This window comes from Bubalus kerabau, chromosome 12 (assembly GCF_029407905.1).
Source record: "Bubalus kerabau isolate K-KA32 ecotype Philippines breed swamp buffalo chromosome 12, PCC_UOA_SB_1v2, whole genome shotgun sequence".
NCBI classification, from domain to species: Eukaryota; Metazoa; Chordata; class Mammalia; order Artiodactyla; family Bovidae; genus Bubalus; species Bubalus kerabau.
The window spans coordinates 30,741,875-30,754,115 of NC_073635.1; the positions used below are offsets into that span (position 1 = coordinate 30,741,875).

At 40.3% G+C, this 12,241-nt stretch overlaps 1 protein-coding gene across 7 annotated transcripts in view; it reads right to left on the minus strand.

Moving 5' to 3' along the window:
• USPL1 (ubiquitin specific peptidase like 1) overlaps positions 1-11,505 on the minus strand; it is a 31,155-nt gene extending 19,650 nt beyond the window's left edge. For 2 of the 7 annotated variants that reach the window (XM_055542444.1, XM_055542441.1), the window contains exons 1-5: positions 11,360-11,504; positions 8,165-8,330; positions 7,523-7,651; positions 4,381-5,026; positions 1,070-1,183 (exon numbers count right to left, since the gene is read on the minus strand). In XM_055542444.1, the coding sequence (XP_055398419.1) occupies positions 1,070-1,183; positions 4,381-5,026; positions 7,523-7,651; positions 8,165-8,263 (988 nt within the window). In that variant the 5' untranslated portion in view covers positions 8,264-8,330; positions 11,360-11,504. Of the gene's footprint in view, positions 1-1,069; positions 1,184-3,889; positions 3,985-4,380; positions 5,027-7,522; positions 7,652-8,164; positions 8,331-11,359 lie in introns of those variants that run through there. The other 5 variants (XR_008700969.1, XM_055542442.1, XM_055542445.1 and 2 more) reach the window with 5 other exon arrangements.
• Positions 11,506-12,241: the final 736 nt, after the last annotated feature.

The window sequence follows — 12,241 nt, forward strand, 5'->3', positions numbered from 1 at the left end:
GAGGGAGAGCAGAGAAGATAGCTTACAATGTGTTTTTTTAAAAACAGTAATGGGGATTCCCTGGTGGTCCAGTGGTTAATACTCTGAGCTCCCAATGGAGGGAGCATGGGTTCGATCCCTGGTTGGGAAACTAAGATCCCACATGCTGTGTCCAATAAATAAAATAAAACATTAAAAAAAAAAAAAAAAAAACCAGTAATGAAAATGATTAAGTGTCTGGCTGATCTTAAAAATGTAACCAACATTCCAAGCCAGTATGGATTCTACTTCTCTTTCTTTAGTGGTTTAGAATACAAGTCAATATTCAGAATGAGGACACACACATTGTAAGATTCCAACGTGCTTCCAGAAGCAAATGTTAGGTTTCATTAGTAAGACCTTAAGCACTAACGTAGCCCCTCTCACTGCTGACTGAGTAGTGCAGACACATGTACAGGAAGAGCTACATGCCTGCCTAATTGCTATGAGTGCACAATTTTCAGACATCCCTTCTGTTATACAGAAATCCATATCCAAGGCAGCAGTAGAGCAAGACACAATCTTCCAAATATTTATAATGAGCAGGGATAAGCAGGGTGTGGATTCAGACTGGGGAAGAAACCACTCTTTAAAATTCAACTGGGAACTGAAGTAGGGAACCTGAATAAAACATCTCAGGTCACTCTGGGAGGGAACTGACAGCTGCAAAATGCAACATGGGAGCCCCTCAGTCTACACTCTGGTGATCTTACAGACAAGGCTCCTCTGGGATGAGTCCCCCACCCAACAGATGAGCGGCTGGAGTAGTCTACTGGGGGAAAGGACAGGGAAAGAAGCCAATGGTGTAACCCCTGAGTGCTGAGCTGGCTCTGAAAACTGCATCCACTCTGAAGGGACGGAACACATGCATGCATATTTATATAAAACAACTCCATCCTTGAATGACTTAACCAGTGATACATTTCTACCCAGATTCTCCCTTCCAAGAATTTGATCATCCCAAGTAATAAAACAGTATTGTATTTCCTTATGATGTAAATGTGTCTTTACAGTAGATGAGTAATACAGTTAAATTCCACAAATTACTTACCTAATGTACATCTAAGCTGAGGTTGAAGTCTAATAAAAATTTCATCTCTGACTTCATTCAGACAGGTCTCTATCTTTGCAAATATTTCTGAAGGAAGCTTTTTACAATCTCCATCTAATAATAAAATATAGAACTTTAGATTTCTCATCAACCTATATCTTTCTACAGACAATTAACACATTATCAAAAATGAAAGTTTCTCAGTCAACAAATTTTCCAGAGACAAAACAGAAAACTACAAAATTCCTTAATTCTTCTTGTCTTTGTAGTGTATCATGTGTTTATGTGCTTAGTCAACTCACTTGTGTCTCTTTGTGACCCCATGGACTGCAGCCCATCACGGGGTATCCACGGGATTCTCTAGGCAAGAATACTGGAGAGGGTAGCCAATTCCTTCTCCAGGGCATCTTCCTGACTAAGGAATCGAACCCAGGGTCTCCTGCATTGCAGGCAGATGCTTTACCATCTGAGCCACCAGGGAAGTCCCATAGTATACCATACATTCCCTCAGTCTTTTTTAACAGCACAATATCGTTAGTACTGACTGCCTGGCTCAACATCATTCTGCCGGAGTAAGATCTCAGTGAAAGTTTTTCTCACCCAAATAATCACAGGCCTAGCTAAAGAGCTACATGTTAATATTCTGCCCATCTCTGAAACATCTGAGGCCGTTTCTTTCAATGCAATTGTTCCTTATGCTAAGACAACTTCTAATCAGTTAATCTTCTCTTTATAACTTTTACTGAACTTAACTAGATCACAGGAACAGATAAATTTATAAGGAGTCTTAATATTATGATTACTTCCCAAACTAACATTTGGTATGTTTCCCTCCTACATCTTTTTTGCAGGGAGGGGAAGGAAGGAGGGCATGAAGGGATCTTCATTGACATCATCGCATTTCGTACAATTCCACATTCTGCTTTTTTTACCCAAATGTGCTTCATTAAAAACTTTGCAGGCTAGTTATTACACTCCAACTGAACCATAGTTTTATTGGCCATTTCCTATCGCTGGACATTTAAGATTTTTCTCTTTATTTTACTATTATAAATACTATTATAATGAACATCTTGGGGCACATACCTGACCATGTTTTTGACATTCTTTAGGGCAAAAGTCCTCAAAATTACTGACAGAAAACTAAGAAAATTAAGAAACTAAGATTAACTAAAATTATTTTGAGTAAATGCCCCCATATGCACCTGATTCTAATTACTCTTAGGCTACTAGATCTTTTCACTCAAATCTCTTACTAGTCAATAATTCATATAGCCTGATAACACAGTGCTTGTGTGTTTCACTATGAGAACATCTGGAGTCTCCTATAATAAGAAGTGAGCACTGACCAGAATTTTTGGTATCTGATCACACTGGAAAAAAAGAGAAAACTTACAATCAACAGTAATGCAGCTGGAACAAATGTAATTACAACTATATTATAAAAACAATTATCTTGTAAAAGATGAATAAAATACTGAATAACCAAGGTCAAACTGCATAAAAGTAAGGATTCTTCCCTACCAGATACCAAGACCCAAAAGGCCATAATAATTTAAACAGCCTGGCACTGGTACAGCGACAGGAAAATATTCAAAGATGGGGAAACAATGTATAAGATTTATACAAAAGATTGCAAGACCAAAGTCAAGTTGAGTAAAGATGAGGACAGCAAGACCTAAAAAGCCTTAATAATTAACACAGTGTGGTACTGGTGCAGAGACAAAGTGACTAAGAGAACAAAACTGAGTGCTAAGGAACTGCTTACACAGACTGTCATACAACAAAGGGGGCATGGCAGATCACTTGAGGAAAAAGGTGGAGCTAGAAAAACTGGCTATGCAATGGGGAAAAAAATGAACCTTTACCACACACCATATCCAATTACCTCCCACTGAACTTAGAATTTCAATGTAAAAAGCAAAGCTCTGTGACTTCTCAGTGAAAACACAGGTGAATGACTTTCTCATCTTGGATAAAGGAAACATTTCTTTTTAAAGCCACAAACATTACTAGCTACAAAAAGGAGATGAACAATTTCTGTACATCAAAAGACATCTTTAAAAAAGCAAAAGCATAAGATATAAACTGGGAGATGTAGCAAGCTATCTGACATAGATAAATAGAACAACAAGGACGTATAAAAGCTCAAATCAGTAAGCACATGACAACAGAACAAACAGGTATAAGACACAAACAGGCTTCACAGAGGGAACAGAGGGTCAATCTATATAGGAAGAGCTGTTCAACCTTTCTAAAATTGGGGAAAAGCAAATCAGGACCATTTTATATCATTCAAATAGCAAAAATCTCCAAGTGTGAAAATAGCCAAGGGAGGAAATATGGATGAGGAAGATCTCATCTACATTGCTAATGGGAGTACACACTGGTACAACCACTCTGGAAAACCATCAGCCTTTATCCAGTCTGTGTGAACTCAGAGTCTATCCTAAGGTAGATCCAAGGGAAACTCTTGGGCCCCGAGAGACTGGCCTAAAAACAGTCACGGCAGCAGTATTTATGATGGCAAGAATCAACCCAATGATAGATGAACAAATGCACTGCTATACTTACAAACTGGTATTCTGACAAACTGGAAATATTACACAGCAATTAAAATCGGTGAGCCACAGATACAAGCAGCTTTACAGATAAATCTTTATAGGAAAAAAAAAAAGGTCCCAGAAAAAATATACTGTGTATCTTTTTTTTATAAAGTTCAAAACATTAAATTAGGCAATACATTACTTAGCCATACATATGTAGGAAGAACTATTTAAAAAGAAGAAATGATAAAACACATTTTAGGATAATGATTACCTTCGGGGAAGTAGAGGATGGCATGGGGAGAACACAAAGGTACATGTAAATCACTGCAAATATTTTATCTTGGGTTGGAGGTGGTTCCTGGTATCCTATTTCATGAGAAAATAAAAATATATCCCTCACTATGAAGTGATTTTTGGAGAGTTGTGGGATTATGGGTGATCTATTTACTTCTTTATTCCACTTTACAGCAACTCAAAAACTTACAAAGTTTTTCTTTGATGGACTCTATGTTGATCACCATTGACTAACAAATAAGATATAGCCAAAGACTCCTTACTGTTAGTTTTTGAAAAAGACTGCCCTGTGGGCAGTCACATAACACAACTGGTATTATCTCAAGCTTCAAGATATGGTCCCTTTGGTCCCTGCTCCCAGGTGTCCACAGAACAATGGGTACTAATGGCATCTTTTTCACACGCTATGAGACAAGTTCAATATTCGTCTCTCTAAAAATTAAAGAGAAATAAAATGTTATTACTAACCTTTAACTCCATCCAGCTGACTGGTGTGCAGAAGCTTATTGGCTTCATTATACCTGGTAAACAACCGCCCAAACACAGACTCCTCTTTAGAGCACAGGTCAGTCACAGTGCTTTTCAGCCCTTCCAAGTGCACCAGTGCTGACAGGATACAGTCTAACCAACACAGAGCATGTGCATTTTTCCACTGGACACACGAAGTCTGACAAAATGAGGTATGTTTGCTCTCCAGTGGCTTTTCCAGTTCAGATGTGCATCTTTCATTTTGAGGGCGAGTTCCTTCAGTTCCAGAAACATCAACCATGGTAGCATCTTCCTCAGAAGCCATGTCAACAGTATCAGCTTCCAAAGCCTCATTCTGCTCCCAAGAATCAGCTGTCCTAACTGGATTCTGCTGTCCACTGTACAGTGAACCAGGTAAGTCTGGTGAGGTTCCATCATATTCTCCTCCATTATGATTACTGTTCAAAACTTGTTCACTGTCAATGCCTCGATGATTTTTAGTCTTTTTGGAACCTGCTAAAAGAGATGAATCTTCACAGTTGGTTTCCAAGATCTTTCTTTTTTGAGGCTTATTTGGAGTGTGACAATCTTCCAAACCCGGAGAAATTAAGTTATTAAGTGATTTAGAGCCCAAAGGATAGATGCACTAGAAAGAAAAAATAAAAATTCAAATACGCTCAAGCTTTACTTTACCATTTCTATGTCATGAAAAATATGTATAAAATGTTAGCATTAATTTGATATGAGAGGGTATATAATACTATTAATCTAAATTTGAAGGAACAAGGATAAACAACTAGTCAAAAATTTAGTCCTCAAAAGAGTAATTTTTTCCTAGTTAATTTGAATAGTCAAGGGTTTACTCTAAGCTACATCAGGGTAAGCTAAGAAAGAAAACATACATATTTTTGCTTTAACAAAAGAATCCAATGTTGAATGAATTAAAAATTCTAAAATTCTATGATAAGTGTACTATTCTTTTGGGGATAGGTATACTTGCATGGCATTAAAAACTAGAAAAGTAGTTTCAACGTAAAAAGTTGCAAAGAGTAATGTCTATGTTACATAGTTTTGAAACTGAGTATTAACCAGAGAGCACATCAGTGGACCAATTTTACAACCACACGGGGTCTCAGAATCAAATTGGCTAAATTTTAATGACTTCACCATGCATGAACACAATTTCAGCCAAATAGCAAAAGTGTAAACAAATCACTAAAATTACCAACGAATTTTCCCTAAGCTTGAACACCAGCAAAACATTTTATAAGATAGATGCAAGAAATCTACATCCTGTGTGCCTTCACTTAAAACATGCCTTCTTCTATACAGGTATGGTAGACAGCCACCTCAGTGACCCCTAGTGAAGTAAAGAACTATATCTCCAGGTAGTCAGGCCCTAGGGTCAGCCCCCTGCCACAGCCTCGGTCTTGGCCACATGACTAGCTGTGATGGGACACGAACAACCAGGATGCCCACGGAGCCTGAAGCACTGGCTGACTGGACTTGCCCTCTCACAGCCGTCTTTCTGGAAGACACTTTCTTAGTTCTGGCTATTGCACTCTAAGGATCCCAATTACCCTTATGGAGAGATCCTTGTGGAAAAGAAGTGAGATTCTTGCTGACTACCTGAGCTGAGTTCCCAGTTGGGAGCTGGCATCCACAGCCTGCCACACAGACTAAATTTAGCTGTACCAGCCAACAAAATGGGAAGTGTAAGAACTGCCTTGACAACCCACAGAATCATGAGTGAAGCCATTAAGTCACTTTGTCACTAAGTTTTGAGATGGTTCATTTTACAGCAACAACTAACTGAAATGCACTAAGAAAGAAAGAAAGAAAGATGTCCAACTCTTATGAGCCCATGAACTGTAGTCTGCCAGGTTCCTCCATTCATGGGATTCTCTAGGCAAGAATATTGGAGTGGATTGCCATTTCCTTCTCCAGGGGAACTTCCTGACCCAGGAATTGAACCCAGGTCTCCTGCATTGCAGGCAGATGCTTTACCGACTGAACTACACGGGAAACCTGAAATGCACTAAATCCTCCATTTTAAAATATAGCATCTTCTATACAAGTGAACACTATATTCCTAATAATGCACTTATTTAGAAATTCTTTAGTTTAACAGGACAAGTTCTTCATTTTTCCATTACTAACTAGATGTGCAGTCGCCATCAACAACTTGATCCTCAACTTTTATATCCTGAGATTATTTCCTTAATCCTACCACATGTCAGATGATATAGAACACTTTAAACTCAATAGCAGTAATTTTGTATTCAAAAAGTTGTCCAAAGCAATTGAAAGCAAGACCCTGAAGAGATATTTGCACACCCATACTTTTATTACAACATTATTCACAATAGCCAAGAAGCAGAAGGAAACCAAATGTCCATGTACAAACAAATGGATAAAGAAAATGTGGTATATACATATTAACACAGTAGAACGTTATGTAGCCTTAAAAAAGGGAACACATGTATACCTGTGGCGGATTCATTTTGATATTTGGCAAAACTAATACAATTATGTAAAGTTTAAAAATAAAATAAAATAAAATAAAAAAAAAGGGAACTCCTGTCATATGGTACAATACAGATAAACTTTGAGGTCATTACACTAAGCAAAATCACAAAAAGACAAATACTGTATGATTCCACTTATATGAGGTACCTAGAGATTAGTCACATCCATAGACAATTAGAATAGTAGTTGCCAGGGCTACGGGGAGAAGTTGTTATTCAACGGTACAGAATTTCAGTTTTGCAAGGTGAAGAAGTTCCAGAGTTCTTAAATACATAACATTTAGAGGTTAATAACTTTCTCAGTGAGTCCCAAAGTTAATAAACCAACAGATAAGGTGACAACATCTAAAGGACCCCCAAAAGGTTTAAAAAAAAAAATCTTGAAATATATTCCCTCCTCTAACAAGTCTTAACATCTTCATGTAATAACTCAGGAAACTGAGTGGAAAAATAACAGAGAATATTTAAAATTGCATACCAGACAGATCTAGACTTTGATTATCTACATATTAAAAAACATACAGTCTAAAAACTACAAAATGAGCGCAAATTTAAGCAGTGAAGAAAAAAGCAAAAGGCTAAAACTTTGATACCATCTAAGATTAATACTTTACCTGCAGATCCTCACACAAAAAGACAGATTCTTGAAAACTAATTCGGTAAGGCTTTAAGGCTTTTAACTTTCCCTTCGCCCTACAAACAGGGCAATATCCATCTGACAAAACTTTCGCTGAATCACAATTCTAAAAGAGAAAGAAAGGAAATTAAAATAGAGACACGTACAGATTTTATCAAATTACAAAAAGTTAAATGTAAAAGCAACCAGAACATTTTTTAATAATTTTCACCTAGAAGCATCCTGGCAAGATATCTTAAAAGACAGCAAATAAAAGAAATCCATAAAGGCTTTAATACAGCTATTATTCCAAAAAGAATATATTCTAGTTTTAAATATTAAAATAGGTGTTATGAATAGCATTAGTTTTATTTTGCAAGAGAAAAAGTAGCGTTAGCTACCACTGAAAATACTCGCTATTTTCAAACAGTAAACCATAAGGTCTATGTTTTCTTTCTACTTTCACATATCAATGAAACAGAGAGGTAAACAGAAACAGTCTTTCGCCATTACTGTAAGATTTCCGTGGAAGATACAATTTTTTAGAAATTAATTGGTAAAATTAAAACCAAATTTAAGTCTCAAAAACAAGAGGGAAAAAAACCAACTTTGCACTGAGGCAAAAAATAAGTGCACTAACTTTTCCCAAGTACCCCACCATGTGGAGTGAAGAGTTCCCTATATCAGGCCCTGGTCCAACCATTGGCAAACCATTTCCACTCTTCGGGGAATCCGTCATTCCGAGTCATTGGCTAATTTATGTCCCTTGAAACATGTCAATAGCACTAAGGATTTCTCAATGAACCCTGGAAAAAAAAAAGTCAATAGATAATTAAACAAAAATCCTATTTACTTTGAAAAAGAGTTATGCTATTTTAGAAGATGGATATACATTAAGTATATTTTGAGAACTATATACCCTAGGTTAAACAGATTCTAAAATTCTTATTTTGAAGTGAAAGCAAAATACCTAAATTTATTTATAAATCTAGCAAATTTGTGGGAAGAGGGCATAAACCAGCAATAGGACCAGTCTTCGTAGTAGACTCATTTAGAAGGAAACACCAAAACTTTTAATAGAGTTAGCTATTAGTTAACTGTATTGACCAGAGTTTGAAAACGTTAAGTTTTTAGTCTATATTCAATTTAAAACAAATATATAAACATTATATTAAGAAAGTACTTTACAAAACCTAGATCCATTGTGCTATTACTTTACAAGGAACAAAGAACCCTTACATTCCTATTGCTTTCAACTATCAAGAATATATCACCAGCTGAGAACAGTGCCACTTCTTAAAAGCTGACAATAATGTACTTTACATTAAATAATTTGTAACAGAACAAAAATATAAACACTGTCATAGTACAAATTACACATGTAACAAGTGTTTTTTGAGTGTAGTCCCCTGGAGTAGAATCACATTCAGTCAAGTCAAAATTATGTGACTGGAGCTCAGTGTAAGGGAAAGTAATTGTTAACAGTAGCTTAAATAAAGTACAAGGAAAACTAGATAAAGGAGAACTCTGAGAAGAGTGAATTACCACTTCACAGGGATTTGTAGAACACTTGGAAGAAAAGTTTTTCCAAGATCTAAGACTCCATGATTCTTATGACAACCACCTCCTGGGAAACTGGGGCTCACAGATTCACTTTAGAAACTAGTTATGCTATTCTGTTTCAGAGGAATATACTTTACACAGCTTTCAAGCCAAGGAATAATTCCAAAAATAAAAATGCTCTTTAGAAAAACATCAGTGAATCTCATGTTGCTATTCCTCAAGAAACATTCATAAGCAGGATTTCTCAACCACAAGATTACAGACATCATAGACCAGATCAATTTGTTGTGGAGGCTGTCCTGTGGGTTAAGGGGATGTTCAGCAGCATCACTGACCTCTAACTGCTAGATGCCAACAACACCCACCCCTCACTTGTAACCTATCTCCAGATGTCATCAAATGTCTGTCAAATGTTGCCAACCTGGGGGGTGGAGTTGGGGGTAGGGGGCCAAATTCAGTCCACTGAGTATCACTGCCAAAAGGGTAAAAAAACAAGTTTAGTGCTTTTTCCTTTTAAGTTCCTCAAGGACAACACCAATTTGTTAACTCTGGCTGATTCTGTTTATAACCTACTCACAGAAGGGAACTATACAGGAAGAGTCAAACTTCTAGGATTCACGAGTGGCTAAAAGCACGGGCTTTAGGTTCAAAACTGTATTTGGAAAATCAGATGATTCTAAGAATTAAATGCAATGCGTGTAAAATGTTTAGCACCTGACACACAGCAAATTTTAACTACTATTTAGTGCTATTTTATACATTATGCAGAAAATAGGCAGCATAGCTTGGATCATTCTGCAGTATTCTCAAAAAAAAAAAAAAAAAGGCTGGTAAGCCATGTATCTGGAACAAATCTTCCTTGTTGAAAATTTCCATCTGCCTGAGGGATTAAGCAAACTTTTCCGGCTGGTTCTCTCTCTCTCTACTAAAGTAAAACATGATAAGAATTCAAATTTGCTCTCCTGATCCTATCACCCAACAATTTCAATGGTAAAACAGGTAGGCTGGTGGTTGAAATCCTGAATATGCAGAAGCCCCAAAAGAAAATTCGCTAAAAAAAAAAAACAAACCCCAGAGGTAGGCTATTCAAGTCTTTCAAATACAACTTACTTGGTCCTAGATAGGAAACCATGGGGTAGTTCTTACAACTTAATTTATCCCTGAATGACTGGCCTCATTGTCCTCTCTTCAAAAAACCACCTGCTCCTGCTCCTTTTGCTTTTATTTATCTTAGACTTTGGCACCTCTATGCTTACAAACACACATACTAGAAAATTTGAGTGGTTCTCTAGTCAAAGTCATCAAATTCTGTGGACAGTTCTTTGGAGGCATCTCAAACCCCTTCTGTCTTCATCTCCATCTCCACTCCTTATCACTGCCAAAGTGATGCTTTTATTAAAGAAAAACAAGTCTGAGTCTGTCGCTGCTCAGCTTAAAATCAAGTAATGATTCCAGTCTGATTACAGTAAAGTCCAGACAGCTCCGTGCTTGTGTGTTCAGTCGTTCAGGGTTACCTGAGGGCAATGCTAAGACCACCGCACTGTGAGACCACTGGCTTTCCAGTCTTACCGTCTACTCCACTTCACCCTCCGCGTTTTTTTTTCTGAGCCGCTCCCCACCCCCACCCCCACCCCCACCCTTTTCATTACTTCTGTGAGCCACTGACGCTCCAGAAGCCCAAATGTCAAGTACTAACCCAGCATCAAAGCGTCAAGTTGGCCCTGAGGCTAGCGAAAGCAGCAATTAAGCTGAAGTCACAGCCCAGTGCAAAATGGGGAAACCCAGAGAACCAACTGCTCGCAGAAGGCCTTACACCCGTTTAAGCTTTCCCTCCAAGGAAGGGGGCTCGGCACGCAAGCTGTCAAAGGTGAGGCCACACAGACTTGAAGCCGAGGGCTAGGGCTGGCTTTCGGCGCCCAGCCCTGTCTGGTACCCAAGCCAGCCGTCCCGAATCATAGACCAGGAGACGTCAGTCTCAAAACCCAATCTTGGAAACCCGAGGAGACCAGGGTTCCGTTAATTCACGCTCCTTATGAAGAGGGGGGGAGGGGGGGGGCGGTGAGGGGAACCTCTGGTTTCTCTTCAGCATTTACCTCTCTGAGTCCAAGCGAATGAATCTGGGACTCGATTCTAACACCTTACTCACCAAGCCTTTCCCCCTCCCAGCCTAGCCCCTCCTTTCAACCAGCGGAGTACCCCCAAAGATCACCCCAGCTCCATCGGCTTTTCCTATTTCAGAAGCTGAAGGAAGCTACTCCGTCTTTTCTCTTACCTGCCGCCGGCTCGGTCCTTCCTCGCGTCCGGGTCGCTCGGAACTCCCGTTCCAACTGGAGCTCCCACGCCAGAGCGCGACGTTCAACCCACGTTCTCCTCGGCCCGCTCCTCCCCCCGAGCCCCTCCGCTAGGAAAGCAGCTTCCGGTTTGAGTCCCCGGAGAAATACTTCCCCTTCCGGCTCTGCGTGGGGGCCCCGAAAGGGCGTCAGCCGGGCAGGGAAGGCGAAGACAGGAGCACTTCCGGTGGGCCTCCGCAGAGAGGCGTGGCTTTCCGCTCGGCCGCCGCAGCCGCAGTTGTAGCTGCGGCGACGACTAGGGGCGGGGCCGGTGGCTGCAAGAGCCCGCCATATGTGAGTGGCTGGGTTTGGGGAGGCGACGTTTCTGGAAGCTGCTGGAAAGCGCTCGGGTGGCGGAGGTGACGCCGACGGCCAGGCGGGGGAAGGCGGGGGAGAATGGGGCGTGATTAAAACTAGTGCGCGGCCGGCAGCGGAGGGATTACGCTAAGGAAAGATCCCAGCGCGCGTCTCGTTGCGGCTTGGCCGGGCGACCCCGGGTCGAAAGCCGACGCGCCCTGAGTGACTTGGGTGGGCCGGCGGGCGGGCGAGGTGCGAAGGCCCCCACAGCTGGCGGAGGGTGCGATGGAGGGGCTCTTGGCCGGCGCCCGCCCGCAGCGCCGAGGTTTCCGCGTCGGGGCGGGCGGCGCGGGGGCCCCATAGTCCGCTCTCATGAAAGCCTCGGTGAGAGCCGAGCTGCCACAGAGCCTGTTCACAAAGGGTCCCCACACACGGAGCTGCCCCTCCCTGTCTCCCTAAACCCCAGTCTGCGAGGCTAGGGCCTTTTTTTTTTTTTTTAAACCAGGATTCTGGGTGTTTCTCCTTTC